At 36.0% G+C, this 17,076-nt stretch overlaps 1 protein-coding gene across 2 annotated transcripts in view; it reads left to right on the top strand.

Annotated features, from left to right (window-relative positions):
* The window catches only part of PRKG1 (protein kinase cGMP-dependent 1), a 1,342,290-nt gene that overhangs the window by 1,170,323 nt on the left and 154,891 nt on the right, over positions 1-17,076 (top strand). For both annotated transcript variants that reach the window (XM_025395656.1, XM_025395655.1), the window contains exon 8: positions 13,472-13,537. In XM_025395656.1, the coding sequence (XP_025251441.1) occupies positions 13,472-13,537 (66 nt within the window). The remainder of the gene's footprint in view (positions 1-13,471; positions 13,538-17,076) is intronic.

Raw genomic sequence — 17,076 nt, 5'->3', positions numbered from 1 at the left:
TTTTAAGTAGTTCAGCATCAACTCAAAAGTCCAAATCCCAAAGTGTCATCTAAATCAGATATGGATGAGACTCAAGGCATGATTCATCTTGAGACAAATTCACTCCAGCTGTGAACCTGTGAAATCAAAACAGGTTATCTACTTCCAAAATACAATGGTAGGACAAGCGTAAGATAGATATTTTCATTCCAAAAGGGAAAAATAAGCAAGAAGAAAGGGGTAACTGGTCCCACATAAGCCCAAAACCCAGTCGGGCAAACAACATTAAATCCTCAGAATAATCTTCTTTGGCTCCATGTTCCATTTTCTGTGCACACTGGGACAGCAGTTGAGCTCCCCAGGCCTCAGGCAGCCCTGCCCGTGTGTCTTTACTGGCTTTAGTCCACCTGGTCAGTCTGTGCCTGAAACTTTCCTAGGCTTATGTTGCACTCTGGCAGCTCTACAGTTATGGTGTCACAGATGCAGCCCCACTCCTATGGCTCCACTAGGCATTGCCCTAGCAGTGGTTCTCTATGCTGATTGTGCCTCTGTGACAAGTTTCTGCCTGGGCCTCAAGCTGTCCGTGACATCTTGTGAAATCTTGGTGGAGGCTACCATGGCCTCACAGCTTGCAAACTGTACACTTTCAGAGTTATTCATATGTGGACACTGCTAAGGCCCACTGCTTTTGCCCTCCAAAGTGGCAGCCCAAGCAGCCCAAGCTGCACCTGGGCCCACTTGAGACATAGTTACTCCCAGGGTGACCCAGGAGTGCTACATTGGGATGAAAAAACAGAGGTGTCCTACACCGGGGGTGGCGTAGCACAGCAAATCCTGAGGCCTTTAGAGCATCTCTCTGGAAACCTTGCCTTCAAGGTCCTGCTCTGGGTCTGTGATTAGAGGGGCAGTCTTGAACATATCTGAAATGCCTAGCTGATCTTTATCCCATATTCTTGATGAATAGGATCTGTCTTCCTTCCATCCATATTACTATTTTTAGCAAACAACTGCTTGGCCACACCATTAGTATTCTCTCCCAAGCATGCTTTATTATTGTTTACATGGTCAGTCTGAGAGTTTTCCAAATCTTTCTATTCTGCTTCTGTTTTAATTATTAATTCCATCTTAAAATCATTTCTCTTCTCTCTAATTTTACTATAAGCAGCTAAAAGAGACCATGTAGCATCTCAGATGCTTTGCTGCTTAGCTATCTTTTCTGCCAGATATTTTAGTTCATCACTCTTAAATTTCATCTTTAATAAAGCCCTAGGGCGTGGACATAATTCAGCCAGGTTCTTTGCCACTTTATAATAAAGCTGGCCTGTACTCCAGTTTCCAATTCCTTGTTCCTCATTTCCATCTGAAACTTCATCAGAATTGCCTTTACTGACCATATTTCTACCAACATTTTAATCATGACCAGTTAAGTAATCTCTAAGAAGATTTAGTCTCTCCCTACAGCTCCTGTCTTCTGAGTCCTCACCATAATTTCCCTTAATACTCTGTTCACAGCAATCTAGATTTTTTTTCCTTGGCTGACGCTTGAAATTCTTTCAGCCTTTATTCATTACTCCATTCCAAAGCTGCTTCCACATTTTCAGATACTTGTTTTAGCAACAGCCCAACTCCTTGGCACCAATTTCCTATCTTAAGCTATTTTATGCAGCTATAACAGAATACCTGAAATTGGGGAATTTGTGAAGAACAGAGTTTAACTTGTTACACTTCAGTATACTGGGAAGTCCAAGGTTGAGGGACTCACATCTGGAGAGGGTCTTCCTGATGCATCATTCCATGGTGGAGGGCAAAACATGGAAGGGCAAGAAAGCGCATGCACATGTGCAAGAGAGTGCAGGAGGGAGCCAAACACACTTTTATTACAAACTCACACTTTCAATGGCATACTCACTCCTGAGATAATGACATTAATCCATTCATGAGGGCAAAGCCCTCCTGACCTAATTACCTCTTATTGGTCCCTCTTGTCAACCCTGCTGCATTGGTGATTAAGTTTCCAGCACATAAATTTTGGGGGGTACATTCAAACAATAATGTACCTGTTGAATAATTATTCTATTTATATCTTCTACTCAAATTCAAGCTTATCTTTCACCTATTACTTTACAAAATTATATGTATCAATGTCTGAAAACCACCAGATTTATGTTAATTCAGATTATTTCATAAAATATGGCTCAGAGAAGAAGAATAGATATAAGAGGAATCTACTAATAAAATAACAGAGAACAATAAGCTCATCCTTCTATCTGTAAATTCTCCATGGGGTGACATTCTTTAAATTTGTAAGGCTCTGCCAAAGAGTTTAATATTTGAAGCAAAGGTACAGAGTAAATACCGTTTGTACCCTAACAAGAAAGAAACTAGGATTCAGAATTCTTCAGAATGTCTTATGCCAGCTATAATGGAATGTAAAGAATATTATCTATAATGACTAGATAGAAAGAACAAAAGCCATCAGTCATGTTTTAACATTTAGGGGAATGAATTAATTCAAATATGGAATATGGAAGATGTACAGGTTACTGTCGAATCTCAGTTCCACTAATAACACAAAGGAAACACAACAGAAAAAGATAGCAATATATATTGCACTGCAATTACTTTTTCTCCCCCTTTCTCTTTCATTAATTCATATATTAGGTTGAACCATAGAAAATTGTCAATATTTGGCTGTTTTTAACCTACACAAACAACAATTTTATTTGGCCCAATCTAATAAATGTCTACATTCTTTGTCACTGAAAAATGCTATAGAAAGTGAAGTTTGAAGTTTGTATGTCAGATAAAAAATGCATTATGCTATCAACCCAGCAGAACTAATGAAAAAAAAGTTGAAAATTGAATTCTTCCAACTTCATCATTCTCTATTTAGTTATTGTGTTCTTCCACGGATATAGATCAAAGAGGATATTCAATCTCTCGGGGAGTGAATTAATATAATGAATGGAAATATCCAATCACATGATCAGGAAGAATAAATCTTGGAGTTGCTTTTTGGACGGCACTTATAATTTTTCTGCCTAGAGAATCAGTCTCTTTGAGGTCATGTCATGAGTCCATATTATTGATAAGAAACCATAGACTGCCTTGGGTAAACTCCAGAAAGAGGATCTGCTTTAAACTCAAGTCTATGTTTATCATAAGTTGATATATATTCTTAATAATACAATGACTTTTATGCATTTTTCATTACTCCTTTATCTTATGTTGTAGGATTCTTAAGGACAGAGATCATATTTTCTGTTTAGAATAAGTTGTTCTTTAATATATGAATTCCTTAACATATAAATGGCTGTAACAGTAACATTTACTTCAATATGTGAAAAGGCCATCAGTATAGGTACTCCAAAATTACTAATTTAGTTTTCTTAAAACTCCGTTCTATCATGGCTATAAACTGTTTCCTCTACTTGAGTTTAAGCTCTCTAACTAATTTTAGAGATTTTAGTTAACATGGTAAAGGAAAAGAAAGTTAGTGAATATTAAAAAAATAAATAAATCCTTAGAACTACCTCCAGACACTGAATGATGTGGCCCTGTTTTCTTCTCTGTCCCCTACGGTCTCTGCCTTCTTTTCTTTTACTCAATCTCTGAATTCCAAGCTTGTCTGTGTTACCATAAGCTCTTTCCTACTTCAAGGCTATTGTATATGTTGTATATGTTGTGACAGTTGATATGATAACCGAGATGGCTACTGAGTGGCTAATGGATGAGGAGCATCTACAGCATGGACACACTGGACAAAGGGAGGATTCAAGTCCAGGGTGTGAGGAAGCAGGACGGAGTAAGACTTAATTAAGCTACTTAGAATGGTGTGCAATTTAAATGGTGCTATTTAAGGATAGGGGCACATTCTGAGAAATGCATCTTTAGGCAATTTCATTATGCTAGCATCACAGAGTCTACTCACACAAACCTAGGTTGTATAGCCTACTACATACCTAGGCTCCATGGTATAGCCTATTGCTCCTAGGCTAGAAACCTGTACAGCATGTGACTGTACTGAATACTGCAGGCAGTTGTAACACAGTAGTATTTGTGCATCCAAATATATCTAAATATAGAAAAGGTAAAGCAAAAATATAGCATGAAAGATTAAAAATGATACACCCAAATAGGGCACTTACCATGAATGAAGCTTGCAGGACTAGAAGTTGCTGTGTGTGAGTCATGAGTGAGTGATGAGTGAATGTGAAGACCTAGGGCATTACTGTACACCACTGTAGACACTAGAAACACTGGACACTTAGTCTACACCAAATTTATAAGAATAGTTTTCTTTCTTCAATAATAAATTAACTTTAGCTTATTGTAATCTTTTTACTTTATAAACTTTTAAATTTCTTTTCTAATAATTCCTAAAACACAAACAATTCATACAGCTGTATAGAAATAGTTTCTTCTTTACGTATTCTATAAGGTTTTTTCTATTTTTAATTTATTTTATTTTTTACTTTTCGAATTTTTTTGTTAAAAATGAAGACACAAACATTCACAGTAGTGTAGTTCTACACAGGGTTGAGATCATCAATATCACTGTCTTCCACCTCCACATGTTGTCCACCTGGAAGGTCTTCAGGGGCAGTAACACACATGGAGTGGTCATCTTCTATAACAATGCCTTCTTCTGGAATACCTCCTGAAAGACTAGCCTGAGGCTCTTTTATGTTAAGCCTTTTATTTATTTATTTATTTTTAGTAAGTAGGAGTACACTCTAAAATAATAAAAAGCATAATGTAGTAAACACTTAAACCAGTAACATAGTCATTTATTATCATTATCAAGTACTATGCAAGGTACATAATCATATGTGCTATACTTGTATACAATTGGCAGCACAGTAAGTTTGTTTAGGGCTATGATATTACTAGATGAAAGGAGTCTATCAGCTCCATTAGAATCATATGGCACTATTGCTGTGTATGTGGTCTGTTTGTTGACCAAAATGTCATTATGTGGTACATGACTATGCATGCTTCCTGTAACACAGTTCTCCTGACTCTTTATCTTGAGTACCCCAACTCCACCTTTGGGTCTTAATTTCTAATGTCCTTAAAAAAGTTGTCTGTCCTAATTGCTGAATGAGATCCTCCCTATTAGTTATCTGATTGCATGCTATTTGATGAGTGTTTCCATTAGAGTAGCCCCCACTTATCCGCAGGGAATACATTCCAAGACCTCCAGTGGATACCAGAAACAGATGAAAGTATGGAACTCAATTGCCCGAAATTACCTGTTTGTGTTTTCCACCCACAAATGTAATACCTTTTCTGTCTTAACTAAGCACTTATCATCACTGTGGCCATAACTTTTGCAGTTTGAGTGCAACAGCAAAACTAACACAAATTTATTTTTCCTTCCTCACAATTTCACAGATAGAAGATATGTTTTGATCATAGATCTTAGCAACCTCACCACATGACCATTTTTCTTTCTTACCAAGTCAATAACTTTCACCTTTCATGAAGGAAGCACTTTAAGGCTTTTCTTTGGCATATCAGAATTGCCAGCATCACTACTCTTGCATTTTGGGACAGTAATGTGACAGTTGATCTGATAACTGAGATGGCTACTAAGTGACTTATGGGTGGGGAGCATATACAGCATGGACACACTGGACAAAGGCAGGATTCAAGTCCAGGGTGTGAGGAAGCAGGAGAGAGTAAGGCTTACTTAAGCTACTTAGAATGGTGTGCAATTTAAAATGTATGATTTGTTTCTGGAATTTTCCATATACTATTTTTGAACTGAAGTTGACTGCAGGTACCTGAAACCTAGGGTAACTGAGTGAAACTGTGGATAATGGTGAGGGGAGGTGGTGGTCGGGCACGGGAGGGCTACTGGGTATGTTTGTGTACTAGTTTGATATCTGTCCCCAGTAGACTGCAAGGTCAGGCATTCAAAATATATTCGCCTTCGGCAAATATTTGTTAAAATAATTGCTGGTTTATTATTATTATATTCATGGGACATATGAGTACTTCATAATAAAGGTGGATTTTCTAGTTTAATAAATAAAAAGGGATAAGAAGAATAAAGGGTTTGTAAGGCTATTCACCAAGATGTTAATCTTAGTTATCTCCTGGTAGATGGTGTTATGGTACTTTTTATTTCCCCCCTTTTTTTGTAATTAATATGCAAAAATACTTATTTTTCTTTCTTTCTTTGTAAAAGTGGGGTGTTGCTACTTTGCCCAGGCTGGTCTCAGACTCTTGGGTTCAAGTGATCCTCCCACCTCAGCCTTTCAGGTAGTTGGAATTACAAGCGTGTGCCACCAAACACAGCTCTGTAGAAATATATCTTGTGTGTAAAAATTGTTCTTATCCTTTAAAAATGCTACTGAAGGATAATGGAAGTTTTATGGATGAACTGAAATAGAAGGTTCTTAGAAGAGTCAGCTGCATGTGCACAGGCATGGACAGAATTTACAGGGATCATATTTTGAGGAAACAGTTATCTGTCACACGTGCAGTGGAGGGTCGTCAGTATAGTGCCTGGAAAGGTGATAGATCAGATAGTTTCAGGACCTCTAACTATACATGAAAACGTTGAAACTTTTCTTGTTTTCTTTAAAAGCTCTTGTGCAAAGAGTTGACATGTCTAGATTTATGTTTGAAAATGCATGGCAGAGTGAGATAAGGATTAGGAGAGGGAGAGAGTAGAAGCAAGGGAATGATTTAGGAGGCCAGAGCAGTGGGGCAGGGCAGAGAGAGTGGTGGCCCCCAGTAGATCCATACTTGTGGGAATGTGAAGGGAGGATGAACATGAGAGATAGACACAGATAGAACCAATATGACCAAATACACGCAAGAGAGATGGGAAAGAGTCAAAAAATGAGTCCAATCTTTTGAGCCTAGGTGAATGCAATAATGCTGATGCCATTTACCATGATAGGGAACCCAAGGAAAACAGTGGTTTTGAGGTTAGGAGAAAATGAGTTAGTTTTGAATCGGAGGTCACAATGGGCCTTCTGGATAGGAGTGTATAGCAGGAGAGAGGTAAAAGTTAGAAATGAAGACTTGCAAGTCATTCATGTAAAACTAATAGTTGATGTCATAGTGTTATGTGAGTTTTCTCAATGAGAGAAAGCAGGGCTAGCAAAAAGAAAACCCAAAACAGAATTTTGGGAAAATACCTATTATCTGTGGACTAGGGATAAAATGTCAACAAAACAAATTGAGAAAGTGATGTTAGAAAATAATTGGGAGATTAATTTCTTATATAGAAACTTAGGGAAGGGGACTGCTAGAGACAAAGTATTAAAAAAAGGGTCACATGCTTCCCAGTGTTAGAGGGTCCTAAGGTGAAGATGATCATGATGATGACCATGATCATGATTGTCACTAACATTTATTGGTTGACTACTCTGTGCAAGCATGATTAGAAGGTATATAATTATTTGCATGTATTAGCTGATTGTTCACTTAGGTTATGGGTTTTATTACAGTGTTTGGAGGTATAAATCATGTTGGGATAGCTTCAGGACTTAGTGGAAAGTGGAATTAGTGATTGGCCTGATATGACTTTTTCTTAAAGCACACTTACCTGCCAAGGGATCCAATTTTCAAAAAGCACAGTCAGATTTGCCACTAACTTTACGATTCTTGTTCATAATTAATGTATTTCATTTTTTGTGCTTCTTTGATGCTTCTCATGTCCTATCAGTATTGATTGTCCTACCCCTTGTAGTAAGATTGCTTTTGATTTTGAAATGAAAAGAATTTGCTTTGTGCTGCGTTAACTAAACTTAACTGGGGACATTAAACTGCTCCACATGACAGAGAGTAAAGAGCTCTGACCCCTGGATTGCTGTAAACTCACAAGCAACTGGAGTAGTGTCAGTTTCCATGAAGGCTGGCACTGAGAGTGTGCTGGGATTCTGTTGACAGCAGTCACATTGCTCCAGAGCTGAAAAGGGAGATCCTCTACTCTGACAGTTACTTTGTATCAACTATGTTCTGCTTTGGCCTCATACATTCTGTGTTTGTTCCCCTGAGGTATCAATGAACCATAGAGTTCTCTCATAGCCATGAGACACAACAGAATTGCTTTAGAATGAGAAGAGCCAATGTAAATTCCCCATATGGATTATTCAGATACTGACAGTGACGCCACTTTGGGATACAGCGATGATGAAGATTCCAGTGATGAAGTTCAAAGAATATCAGAGTCAGTGCACAGAAACCTATATTTGCAAATATTTTGGGATATTTTTCATGCTCTATTATTTCATTGAAAGGAATTTCTAACACATCTGAAAATGCTTAAAAAGAGGCCACTACTAAACTGCATAGCTTTGATTGTAATTACTAATTAATCATTAGCAATTTTGTAAAAATACTTGTTAATCTGCCACACAGTAGCTACTTTTGCAGTCGTGCTTTTTAAAGTATTTATTAACTGTCACACTGAAATCAACTAATATAGAGCCACAGAACTAGATAAACGTGAGATTTTATTTTTAAAGACAATTTGCATGTTGGATGTGGACTGTTATGTGGATAGATATACATTTATTTATTATAAAAAAGCAAGTCTAGTGTGCTGAATGTTCAGAGGTAATGTGCATTTGGTAAAAGTTTTTAATTAAATAAATTGAGCATTATAATCCTACTTATAAAATTCTCTTGTGTTCAATATTTTACTGAAATGTCATGTATTCTATTAGAAATTATTAAATACCCTGATCTGTAAAAAAGTACAAATGAAAGTAGTTCAGTTTTTAAACAATAACATTTTTCTCCTCTCTTTCCTTTTCCTACTTCTAAACCACTATGACATGAAATGCTTGCTGACTTGGTAGATGTTCTGTGTGAAACCAGTATCATATCACCTATGGATAAAAATACGTTTAATAACAACACGGAGTTATTAAGACCTTTGTATTACATGAATATGTAATATTAAATCTCTAAATTCAGATGGTATTTGCTTTGCCATGGTCCTTGGATCCATAAAAGATATAAACATACATGGTAAATCAGTGTTGTCAGCTTCTATCATTGACATTCTTTCTTTAAAAGTTAGAAATTTCTACTATCTCTCCTAAAAGGAGAGATTAATACATGTCATATACTAATGTCAAGGATTAATATATACATTAATACTAGGTCACATAGTATTTTGTCTCTATCTGTAGCAGGCTTTGAGTGCACAAGAACAGAATTTATAGACACTCTCTTAGAGAGGTAAAAGCACCTTAATAATAGAAATAAAACGACACTGTCATGGCAACATGAGTTTGCCACTGAATGAGCTTGGCACTGAATAATTCTCAAGCAACATTATTACAAAGCAATATAGCAGGCTAGGACATAGTTATGGATGGGAATTCTAATAATTTTAACATCAAAGTGACCCTTTCACATTCGTTTTACAATTGGAAACCCATAACTCTATTAGTGCTGGTTCTATTAACAAGTAAATATAATTTTCATAATGATGGACAGAGAAAAGTGAATACTTACTGCTCAAAGGTTATTCTACATTTTAATGAATATAGCATTTAAATCTGAGAGCAGAGTACATAAGCAGCTCACTGTTGTGGAAAGAACATGACTTTAGGGACAGCCAGATCTGTGTTCAAATTCCAGAACTGTAACTCACTAGCTATATCTGACTTTGGGTGCATTCCCTAACCTCTATTCTCAGGTATAAATCTGATATAAAATCACCACCCTTTGTTATGTGCAACAAATGATATTTGTATGAACTGTTTAATGTTGTTCCCGGCATGTACTATGTGCTCAATAAATGGCAAATATTATAATGTACTGTTTAATATGTTGGGTTTTTTTTCCCCATTGTGATGCTTCTTTCCAGTTTTAATATATGTCACATTACTAGGTACTACACCTGGCTCTAGACCATACTTATTTTTCTTTTTAAAGTGAAATTTTCTATTTCTGTTAACTATGTCACTCTTCTGATCTTTGATATTTTCCCCAATCTACATTTAAAAATACCATTGCATCTTCTTTTTCTTGCATGGAAATTGCATTCAACTTTAAAAGTATATCCAATTTAGGCCAGATAATATGATGAAATTCTGAAATATTGTAAATTTGTGATAAATACATTCTTAAAAATGTATATGCACAGAACATATCTTCAAAATGAAGCACTATTTTGTGTTTATTATATTTTTAAAGAATGTGGGCACTTTCTTAATAGTCAAATGGAAATATATTTCAGGGAAAGCTAAATTTAGTATTATATTTCCTATGCTGTGATGGTGGTTTGTTTATTATTGTTGTTCGTTCGTTTGTTTTTGGCTGGCAGCAGTTGGTAGTAACTTGTGCTGCCATGAACAACTAAGAAATAAGTCATGCACATAATTGATGAAGAACCCAATGAGCACTACAGAAGTTTTCTGCCTGTTATGTTCATTTCACCAAAAATTCCCCTAAGAAAGTGATAATGAAGTGAAAATACATTGTTTACATCTGTGGAGCAGAAAGAAAATCTCCTCTGTGTTTCTGGATAGGAGTGTTTTTTGAAACACCAGATAGAGCCTCCACAGAGACAGGCATGCAGGTGTTGAGGATGAAAAGAATGAGAAATAATAAACAGCTGAACACAGTTCAGCTGGGTCAGGCACTATGTTAAACTTACCTTTGATTATCTCATTTGATACCACACAGTGAGTGGCTACTCTTATTCCCATTTTACAGATGAGGAAATTGAGGCTTTCATGTAACCTGTGAATGGAGGTGAGTTTAACACCAGAATAGTGCAACTCCAAAGCCTGAGCTCTGCCTTCCTACCCCAGGGCTCAGAAGTATGATGGATGTCTGTGCCATAACTGCTTTAAACACTAAGCATCTTGTATCTGTGAGGCATTTGGGATGAAATGGGGAGCAAAGCCAGTCATGGTCCCTGCCCTTATAGGCTTTAGTGGAAGGAAGACAGAGTTATTAAGCAAATGACTACATAAATACACGTATTAATATAAATTACAAATGGTGATACATGCTTAGATGGAGAGATATGTAGCACTATGAGAACAGATGCATAGGAAACCCAACCTGGCCAATTCAAGGTGGCATCCCTGAGGAAGGGGTACGTAGACTGGGATTGAAGAGATAAAAAGGGGTGAACTAAGCAAAAATTAGAGAGGAACTTCCCAGGCCTAGGGAAAGTATGTTAAGAACTCATGGCAGGAGGGCAATGATGTGTATTAAAAGGAGGCCAGTGGCTGGGTACAGTGGCTCACGCCTGTAATCTCAGCACTTTGGGAGGCCGAGGCAGGTGGATCCCCTGAGGTCAGGAGTTTAAGACCAGCCTGGTAACATGGTGTAACCCCATCTCTGCTAAAAATACAAAACTTAGCCGGGCATGGTGGTGGACACCTGTAATCCTAGCTACTTTGAACCTGGAAAATGAAGGTTGCAGTGAACCGAGTGTCACTGCACTCCAGCCTGGCCAACAAGAGCAAAACTCCATCTCAAAAAGAAGAAAAAAAGAAAAGGGAGGCCAGTTTGACCAAAAGGCAGGGAATGTGAGGAAAACACTGGGAGGATTGTACTGCAAGGTAACGAGACAATAACAAAAACTTTAAAGTTAGGATAACGTAGTATGATGGCGGGCGGATTAAAATATGTACAATAATTGATAACTTTTTTAAAAAACAGGGCAACCAGTGAGAAACAAATGAAAAGAAATGTTACTCATAAGGAAAACACAATATGAAACCCATAAGAATACATTTTTTAAATATCAGGACCCAAATGAAAGAAGTTATGAAATTGTATTTAAAGATACGAAATTATATCTGAACAAGTAGAAAGTCATGCCATGTTCTTATAGGGAAAAATTAATATCATCAGAAACTCCTTGCTTTGATACCAATGAATAAATATTAATATAATACAACTTTACTAAAATCCCAAGGTGGGTATTTCAGAAGTGGAAGATTATTTTAAAGTCTATATGAAATAATGAATGCTTAAGAATATCATCAAGGAATTTCTCAAAAATAATAAATGCTTAAGAATATCATCAAGCTGTTTCTGAAAAAATAAAAAGGATTTTAGTAAGGGAGAACTTGCTTTGCCAAATATGAAATACAAATAGTTAATTTAAAGCAATAGTAATCTAAACAGCATGGTATAGCAACAGTGAAAGACAAAGAGATCAGTGAAAAATAGAGTTTGGAAATATATTTCAGAATGTAGTGTGTTTCAAAAGTATAAAAATTCACTGTGAGCATCTTTATTCTCAAAGCTTTAAGAGTCTGTTATTAGAGATGTGATGTTTTTGGGTTTTTAGGCTGTATTATTAAGGCTATATTATTTCATATGTACCTATCTCTTTAATATATTTCAAACATATTAGTCATTATATTAACTTAGAAATTTATTATTTTTGAAAAAAGTAAATTTTCAAGCATCACTTATTTTGTAATTTTTAAATTATTTTTTAAAATTCTCATGGGTACATAGTAGGTGTACATTTTTTTGTGTACTTAGGTGTACGTAGTAGGAGGTACAGGAGATGTTTTGATACAAGCATGCAATGTAAAATAAACCCACTGTGGAGAATGGGGTATTTACCCCCTCAAGCATTTATCCTTTGAGTTACAAATAATTCAATTACATTCTTTAAGTTATTTAAAAATATACAATTGTGTTATTATTGACTATCGTCATCGTATTGTACTATCAAATAGTAGGTCTTATTCATTCTTTCTGTTTTTTTGTACCTATTAACCATGTTACCATGACAGTGATATTAATTTTTAACTAGCTGAAAATTAATTGTGAATATTAATATATCAAATCCACCTTTATTGAATCAAACATAAGATTGCAGGATAGGTTTTCAAAGGTTAAGAAGTTGATAGATATGAATGCAGTAACAAATTAAATGCTTCTAAAGAGACAATATATACATGTTTCTATCAGTGTGACTTAAGATTTGTCAAATACTTTTAAAGAGCCATAACCTCTGATATAGATGAATGGCTATGTGCCATAAGTTGTCAAAACATTAGCCACATAAATACACGGTCTTTAAAGTCAGGAAATGATTTAAACAGATCAATTGTTCTCAAGGATATAATGATAAATTCATATACAAATGGATAAAATATTCAATTTCTAGAAGTATAGCTTCAAATTCTTTAAAAACTCTTCTGTATTTATGTTTGTTACTATCTTGATCATTAACCAACTATTTTATTAATTTCTCCAAAGGGAATGATATCAAATTTGTTCTACTTGTGTGAGTGAAATTTCAAATTTGAAAATTGTAATTACTGGATTGTAGCTGTAGGATTTGATAATTAATGACAAGGGTAAGATGATTCCTCAGAAAAAAAATTTTGAAACATGAACAAAGCTTAAGCCTGGAGGTGGATAAATCAGAAGCGTTTATATAATGTAAATTGTTTCCTGAATTAATCACAATGGACACTGTGCTTTGATATTAAACATTATTTTATTTGAATGTCTCTATTTTTTTATATAGGGAAGATGTGAGAACAGCAAACGTAATTGCTGCAGAAGCTGTAACCTGCCTTGTGATTGACAGAGAGTAAGTACATTGTTTTATTATGTGAATTACACACTCATATCAGCAACACACACGAGTTCTTGGAATTAGACACCATTTTATGGAGCTATTAATACTTGTTTTGTATCTTTTCATTTTAAAATGAGTTCTATATTTGATTCTCATTCCCTATTATTCTTAAAAGTGGCTGGCTCTGCCATTCTATCTTTGTGATCTTTAACAAGGTACTTAACCACTGTGAGCTTCAGCTCAGCTCATTTTTATACTGGGGTAATGAAATATCATAGGGGTATTTTAAGGATTAATGAGAACATATGAGTAAAGCATTTGTCCAAGTGTCTTTTACTCAGGAGGTACTCAACCAATGCTAGTTAGTTTTGTAAATTTTTAGAATTATTCTTCCATTTTTGTTAAGAAATGGATTGTCTTTGAGTGGTTTTGGTTATCCCCGGTATTCTCCTATCTCTAGACTTCCATAATAGAAGCATTTAGGGAAGAAATTTTGAAGAAATAATCAGTTCTGGACATCAGCATATATTTAAGGCCATTAAAATTTGTCTGATAATGTCTATCCCTGTTTCTTCTCTCAATTCTGGCTTGCTCTTTTCATTACCTGGATGCTTTATAAGTTAAACTACAAATGTCAGATTATTGATTCTCCAAGACCATGGTTAAAATGCATATGTACTTTCTGGATGCAGTCCAACAGACTTTTCTTCCTTGTGATGTATGTGGTTAAATTCATCAAAATAGCCAAGTACCTGACCCAAGAAGGACTGTAAAACATCCATTTTAGTGGAGCCATTATAACTGGAATAGGCAGTGAGTGACCACGTAGAATGAACCCGAGGGGCCAGGTATGATCAGCCTAGAATGATGGAGCTGGACGCCGAGCTCAGTGGGCTCCAGATGGAAAGGAATTCTACTTCATTTAGAGATCTCACTTTTAGAGGTCCTTCTATGCTGGATTGCCAGAACCAGAGCAGAGACACAGTTGCAGATTGATGATAATATCCGTGTGTATTTCTGAAATTGTTATATTTTGTGTGGTTCCCAAAAACAATAATTACCAATTCACTCTTCTATTCAACTCACATTTTACTGAGAATCTACTATGTGAAAAGCATTGTCCTAGAAGAAGATTCAAAGGAGCAGCACAGATGCTGGTTTTAGGAGCTAGCATCTAATAGAGATGTGGCCTATACAAATATAACCATGATACAAGGCAAACAAGGAGTTCAGAATAAAATTTTAAGGGAATTCAGAAAAGAGAGCGAGTACTTTTGAGAAGAGTCAGGAAGATCTTCGTGGAAGAAAAGGTATTATTAGGTGGATGTGGAAGTATAGGAAAAGCAATATAAATATGGTGACTAGCTTAAGAAACACTCATAGGAAAGCTATCCGCCATTTACACTGGCTAAAGTGAGACTGTGTAAAGGTAGTTGGAGGAGGTGTTGTAACAAGTTCACAAGCATGCTGGCACTGGTTCACTGAGAAAATTGAATGTTGGGGTAAGGACAGTTCTGACCATTTTATGCAGCAAAAAGTTATCACTATAATAATGGATTTAATAGACTAATCTGAGAATTCAGTGTAAAACGAATTAGAGGGAGAGGTTAGAGACAAAATATTTGGTTAGGAGTCTAAATTCAGTTGGTGATTATAAGACCATTTGTAGGAGGAACCCATAAGAAACGAAGAGGTAAAACCAGAAGGTTTCATGTCTTACTGAAAGTGAAGAGCAAGGGAGAAATTAGGGATATATTTGGAATAGAAAAGATGTAAAAGGAAAATAGAAAAATCAGTTTGGTAGGTACAATGACATTTCACTAAGAGTGTAATGCATTGAACGTACAATATCGAACACTCAAGAATGGATGCCCTGTAGGAGACAGGAAATGTGGGACAGAAACTTTTGTTAGAATTAACTTAAAATTAACTTTATAATTGCCTATATGTGGTTAGCCGCTGAAGCTATGAGACAGGACAGAATTGCGTGAAAGAATCGAGAAGAAAGAGTCAAGGCTAGATTTGGAGAAATCCTTTCATTTAAGCATTAGTCAGGGAAAGTAAAACCAGTGAAGAATAATGAGATGCTAGAAAGCAGAGTAGTGTAGGAGACTTCAGAAAGCAAGAGGATATGTCATGAGAAAAGAGATAATCACAGTGTTATAAGCTGAGAGGCATGCAGATAGAGAAAAGGGCAATAGGATTAGTAACCTGGGAGAAAACAGTTTTATTAAAGCGTTATGAATGGAATCCAGATTACCAAGTGTGACTAGGTGAAAAGGAAGTGAGAACACTGAGCCTACAGTATACAAGTATCCAGGAAGATGGAGCGAATGAAATACTAAAGGGGATATTTGATAAATGGTGCCCCAGGGGAGGAAATTGTGGGCAAATGAGGAAAGGTTCTTGGAGAGCACATATATATGTATTTTTGAGTTTCTGAAAAGTGAAAAAGAGGCAAGGTAGAAAATTTGTAGAGAAATGCTGGGTTGTAGATAAGGATAGTTATGGGAACTTGGATGGACTTAATCTTGCCTCTTTTAAAGTATAAAGCGAGGAAATCTAGTGAGGGGGGGAATGAAACTGAGGCTTTGCCCTAATTGTAATTTTCTCTCCTTATCCAAACGTAGGCATATACAGTGTACACTAACAAGTGAATGGATGTGGTCAAAGCTCAATACTTGAATCTTGACTGCACCATTTTACAAGAATATGGGTAAATTACTTAAATTCTGAGTCTCAGTTTTCCTGTCTGCAAAATGGAATAACATTATCAAAATCGTAAAATTGATTTGAAAATCAAATGATTTAACATAGGTAAATGTGCATGCACAACACAATACATGAAGTGAGCACTAAATAAATATGCCCTTCCTCTTCTTACAGAAGGCGCAGGATTCCCTTACTTTTAGCCGTATTTCTCTACTTGGCGTTGGTTTATCTTCAGGGTTATATATGGAGAAGACACCTTGAGAGAGGTCTTCCTTAAGCACAAATACAGAAAAATCAGCTTGAGTCTAAGAATTGAAAAAGTGCATTTGTATACTCTTAGCAGAGAAGTTGGGCTTCTGACCAAATGTTGAATTCACAGCTTTGTTTTTTAGAAAATGAAACTGTAACTGAAGGATCCTGTCAAAAGCCTGCTGCTGATACCTAATTTATGGCCAATTAGAAGAGCACCAGGGCTTCATCCCATGCAAACAGATGGCAGACATTAGCACTGTCAACAAAAGTAGCTTCCTTCACAAATTTACAAGCGAGGTACCATGTTCCATAAGCCAGTGATTACGCTTTATCATTCCAGAGGGAGAGCAAAAGAACATTATTGTAACTAATCATGCATGGTCAGAATTTTTTTAAGTGCTCATTGACAAACCAGAAGATGATAAACAGATACATGGTGTCCTCAAAGGCATTCTCTGAATATTGGTTTCTTGTAGTTTACTTATATCTTAATAAGTATGTGTGGTGATGTCAAAATTTATGAATATTGTATAAAAAGAATATTAGTCTAGCACAACCATCCATTAATAAATTCCTTAAATATATAA

This window comes from Theropithecus gelada, chromosome 9, assembly GCF_003255815.1.
Source record: "Theropithecus gelada isolate Dixy chromosome 9, Tgel_1.0, whole genome shotgun sequence".
Taxonomy (NCBI): Eukaryota; Metazoa; Chordata; class Mammalia; order Primates; family Cercopithecidae; genus Theropithecus; species Theropithecus gelada.
Note: the sequence above shows the minus strand (reverse complement) of the source record. Positions and strands in the feature narration are given on the sequence as shown.